This window comes from Hipposideros armiger, unplaced genomic scaffold (genome assembly GCF_001890085.2).
Source record: "Hipposideros armiger isolate ML-2016 unplaced genomic scaffold, ASM189008v1 scaffold_70, whole genome shotgun sequence".
Lineage (NCBI taxonomy): Eukaryota > Metazoa > Chordata > Mammalia > Chiroptera > Hipposideridae > Hipposideros > Hipposideros armiger.
The window spans coordinates 1,866,298-1,871,986 of record NW_017731420.1 but is presented as its reverse complement, the minus strand read 5'-3'; the positions used below and the strand labels follow the sequence as shown (position 1 = coordinate 1,871,986).

Sequence of the window (5,689 nt, the reverse complement as noted above, 5' to 3'; positions counted from 1 at the left end):
ACAACAATTTAAAAATTATTCGAGAGCCATAAATATATTTTTACATAATCACCATTATGTGAATAATATCCTTTAAAAAATTTATACATGAAACTACGATAGTTTTATTTTCATTTTCAATTTTACTTCAGAGCCTGCGGCTCACGAGCCACAGTTTGCTGACCCCTGGAGGCTCTTCCATCTCAAAAGTTTGCCAACCCATGTTCTAGTTACTCGGAGGGTACATACTCATTATATTGTTTTATAACAATTATATGTTACATGAATCCCTTTGTAAATATGAAATATTCTATTAAAAATTAATAAAAGGGGAAATAATAGTTTCTTCAGAAGGTTTAAGGATTAAAACAAGATAATTAATGTAAAACCCAGCACCAGCCCAGCAGTTAACAAGTACTCAATAAATGGAAGATATAATTTTTGCTGTCTTTATCACCACCATCATCATGGGCTTTCATGTGGTATCACACTTAATTCTCATAAATAACTTGGTAGGTTGGCAGTAATGATAATTCACATTTTAGGAATGACTCCCCCAAGGTTCCACTAGGTTAGTGGTGGAGGGAAGATTTGCACCAAGATCCCCTAACTCCTGATACAGAACTCTTTTTCCAATTCACTGTATAGAATTTCTCAAAGTAATATCTGTATTACCTCTATATTAAAACTATAAATGAAATTTCTTCCCCTAAAATGTCAGCTCATTTACTCAATCCCACAATATCCAGTTCTGTTTGTTTTCTTCCTATTTTCCATAGCTTTTTCTTTTGGCCTTTTTATTGAATATTTCTTTCCACAGAGGACGACAGGCATTAACAATGTCCCAGAAATCAAAGATTTGGGCATTTGCATATACTCTTCTTTATGCTTCATAACAGAGCTGTGAAGTCCGGATTATTCTCCATTTCTAAAATATGAAGACTGAGGCTTGGAGAACACACAAAATGAAACTGTATTCCAATTCTGCTACTTCCTAGTTGTATGCCTTAACTACACAAGTAAAATAATCTTGAGACTCAATTTCACTTTGCTTTAATTAGGACTTAAGATGAGTAAATGAATATATGACTAAATGAATAAGAAAGGATATCACCACTTTGTGGAGTTGTTATGACAATTAGAGAAAATGACTGTAAATAATAATAATAAAAGAAGCTCCTTTCTGAGCAATGACTATGTATAGGACACTTTTATAAGTCCTTTTCATAAAATGTACTTCATAAAATAATTCTATAAGAAATTCCTTTTTGTCCCCATTTTACAAATTAAGAAACTGAAAAGCAGAGAAGTAAAGTAACTCACCCCAGGTCATACATCTAAGGCTATGTGGGAGGGCCAGGATTCAAACTCAGGCAGTCTGACTCTACTGCCGGCACTTTTAACAAATATCTACCATAGCAAGTCACAGATAAAAGGTGCTCACAATAGTCTCCTTACTATATTTTCCAAAAATATCCATTTCTTGTCCTATCAGAACATATGTCAACAAATGTTATTACTTGTTTAATTAATCTCTCTCCTGACAAAACTAAGAAGAAACAGTGTCTATGTTCTTCACAGCTATAGTTTCAATGTTTAGCACAGTGCCTGCCATGCAGAACAAATTAAAAGAGTAATAAATAAATGGCAGTGATCAAAATTACATTATTATTTAGTTCTTTGAAGATAAGCAATGGGAAAATACAGCACATAATAGTTAAAGAAGGCTTCAGGATTATCCAAAAATCCCAAATGTGCTCTGGAATATACAAACCTAAAACATGCTATGTAAAAACAACATACTCCCTTTCCTCCTTCAAAACCTTTTAAAATTTTAACTGAGGGCTGGCCGAGTGGCACGTTGGTTAAGAAGTGGCTTGGGACGTCAGAGGGCCCCAGTTCAGATCCCACATATGAGGGCCAGTGACACTGCCCTCCACAGCTAAGATGCTGAACAACAGCTCAACCTGGAGNGACAGCAACTTGTCTGTTCCCCTTTCCCCGATTCCCCAGCACTGTTCCCCTTAGCCAATTCCCCAATAAAATATTTATTAAAAAAAAAAACTTAGTTAACAAAATCACAACTCACTGTGTGAAGTCTTTTTCAAAGATAGACAAATGGATGAAGGTTTAGAAAACTGTTATGTAATGAAAGATCACAAGATTTATACTTACAGACTAACTATACACATTGAAAAATCATATCAATTCCTTGGAGAACAAAACATTTTCACATGTGTCAAAAGACATTACCTGAAAAATGCACATACTCTAAGATTTTAATTACATTTTGAAACCATAGATCAAAAGTTAAAATTTCCTGAACCAATAAACTAAAATATCAGGTTAGCAAATCAAGCCTTATAAAGTTATCAAAGAAAGAGAGGAGACTACAGTTATCAAATCATGCTAAACAAATTATAAGGAGTGAAATATAGACCTAATATAGATAGATATGCAGTCCACTGTGAGCATAAATACACTTTTTTACATTAGTATTTTTCTCTTAAACGGCTGCACAGACTAAACAGGAAACTATGGTCACAGGGAAAAAAAGGATCCCAAAATATCTCTACTGGAACACATAATACAAGAAGTTGCAAATATAACATATAACATAGTAAACAACATAACATAGAAGTTATAAATAAAACTTTTTTTACAAAAACAAATGGTATATATATATATATATATATATATGGTTAATTTCTTGTTTTTTAAATAATAATTAGCATGCACAAGAGCCAATAAACAAAATAAGATATGCAACTCAACAACTAGAAAATGAAACACCTACTTTAATAACAGATGGCATCTTGGAATTTAGGTTATCATATGTAAAATGAAGACGAGTTCTGAAGGAACATTTGTACAATAAAGGATCCTGGTAAAATTCTATTTTACCACTAGCATTTCGTTTATCAAGACAAACTGTACAGTCGGAAAAATTGATAACCTTTCTCAGCACCAGATCAGTTGCTAAAAAGAAAAGAAAAACATTTTAAGTAAAAAGGAACATTAGAGAAAAAAAGCAACTATTATTAGAATAGTATAATAATAATAGTGAAAATAAGATTAATAGAGCATTTATTATACGATGCCAGAATCTATGCAAAGAACTTCTCGTTTATTATGCCATTTAAACCTTCCAACAACCTTACAAAATAGGCACAATAATCCCCATTTTATGTATAAAGAATCAAAATGAGGCTAAAGAAATGAAGTAACTTACCCTCAATTTACTTGACTACAAATTTAAGACAAAATTTATGAAAAATTTTGCTATCTACAATGAGATATTAAATAACAATAATAAAACAAAATTCTTGAGAAATCATATTAAAGATAACATTTGGAATAATAGTCACTCATTTAATACTCATTTTACACTGAAAAACTTACTGCTGTGCTCTAAACCTGCGCACTCCAATATAGTAGCCATCAGTGATATGTGGCTATTTAAATTCATATATGAATAAATTAAAATTATATAAAAATAAAATTTCAGTCCTTGGTTGCACTAGCCACATTTCAAGTGCTCAAAGCCACATGTGGCTAGTGGCTACAGTACTGGATAGTAAAACTATAAACATATCCATAATCACAGAAAATTCTGGTGGGCTAGCACTGCTCTAAATAATAACTAATGAAGAAATTATCGATAACAGTATAAAGTTTGCTTTCAAGGTAATAAAAATGAAACATTATTGGTAAAGCATCAAACTAAAAAATGAAACCTTTACTAATGAGTAGTTTTATTCCTAACAAGCAATTCCTAGGTAAATATCTGGCCCAAGTCTACTTGGTCAGTGATTTTAAATTAGCAGCCCCACATGCTATGGCCACAGGACTCTTCAAAACAATAAAATATGCATTAGTCCATTCTTTGATAACACTATTTCTGAGTATATCCTGGCAACCTCTAGTTAATTCGACCTTTAATTTTCTTTTCTTTTTTGATTTAATTTTTTAAGAAGTAAAACCTAAAGAGTATGCATGTATATGTGTGGAAAAAGTAAAGTTTATCTGCAAATAAACTTCAAATTTGTCTGTTAGCTGAAAAAATACAAAGTTACCATATTATTTCATTTTACATAGTGTATTATTAAATGATTTAGTTATTGATATTATATACATGTACACAAGTTAAAGAAATTATAGTAGTAGGACTAGAAATAAAAGAAACCCTCTAGGTGCTTCCTTTCCCTTCTTTGTGATAATAATAATTTACTGAATATTTGCTGTTACAGGCTACACTAAGTCTTTTGAGTCCATTATCTCGTAATATTTACATGGCTCTGTTTAAAAGATGTGAAAACTGAGGCACAGTAAGGATAAATAATTTGTCTAATGTTAAGAGAGTTCATAAAGCGCAAAGCTGTAATTCAAACTCTTACAACCTTACTCCAGAGGGCATAGTCTTATCCATTATGCTATAAGAACATAAAGTAGTCATATTTTAAGGATATTCTAGAAAATTATTATTCAGTGAGAGGAAATTATTAATCTTTGAGAATGTCTTTCTTAAAAACTAAATATAACAGCAACTATCTTGTAAAAACTTACAAAATGAATTCTAGTTCTGGTACATACTTTGGATGACGTGCTGCAATTTAATCTGTAAAATGGGAATAATAATTATGACTACCTAACAAGCACTCTGGATAATGACTTGGCATTATTTGAAAATGTGAAGACTTGCATCTCCCCTCATTTAACAAACCCACTCCTAAGTAAATGCCCTAGAAATGCTTACACGTACAAGTACATGTTAAAATATATGTACAAAAAGATTCATAGCACTGTTTATAATAGCAAAAATCTGTCAACATCCCTAAAGCCCATCATCAGGAAACCAGATAATAAAGTTTTGGCATATTTAAATAACAGAATATTATTCATAAGTAAAAATCGGTTTTCTACAACTACATGCAACTATATGGAAAAATATTAAATATATATTTTAATTGAAAACAGCAAACTTCAAAAGACAACATAGAAAATACTATTAATACAAAGCTCAAAAACTCATGTAACTACATCTATCATTTATGTACACATTCACACATAAAACTTTCCTTTAAGGTAAAATTCACATGACATAAAATTAACGTATTCAAAGTGTACAACAGTGACATTTACTACACTGATATTGTTGTGAAGCCATCACCACAGTCAATTTTGGAACTTTTTCATCACCTCCCAAAAAAGCTCTGTAGTCTTTAGCTATCACCCCTCCAATCTGCTCATTGCTCTCTTCCCCGCCCAATCCCTAAACAATCACTAATCTACTTTCTGTCTATATAGATTTGCCTATTCTGTCTGTTCATATAAATGGAATCATACAATTTGTGGCCTTTTGTGTCTGGCTTCTTTCATTTAGCATAATGTTTTCAAGGTTCATCTATGTTGTAGCATGTATCAGTATTTCATTCGTTTTTATAGCACAACTTTTTAAAAGAAAGTGAATGATAAAATTTAATACGGCAGTTAATTCTAGGAGAAAGCAATGGCATGGGATAAGGGGAAGGAGAGTAAACTGTTAATGTTCTAGTTCAGGGGTTGGCAAACTGCGGCTTGCAAGCCACATGCGGCTCTTTGGGTACGTTCTATCTCAAAAGTTTGCCGATCCCTGGAAGAGCCAATCCTGTCCCTCACAACAATTTAAAAATTATTCGAGAGCCATAAATATATTTTTACATAATCACCA

At 31.9% G+C, this 5,689-nt stretch overlaps 1 protein-coding gene across 6 annotated transcripts in view; it reads right to left on the bottom strand.

Annotated features, from left to right (window-relative positions):
- VPS13B (vacuolar protein sorting 13 homolog B) overlaps positions 1–5,689 on the bottom strand; it is an 810,211-nt gene that overhangs the window by 743,804 nt on the left and 60,718 nt on the right. For all 6 annotated transcript variants that reach the window (XM_019642540.1, XM_019642536.1, XM_019642534.1 and 3 more), the window contains exon 6: positions 2,777–2,958. In XM_019642540.1, coding sequence (XP_019498085.1) covers positions 2,777–2,958 — 182 coding nt within the window. The remainder of the gene's footprint in view (positions 1–2,776; positions 2,959–5,689) is intronic.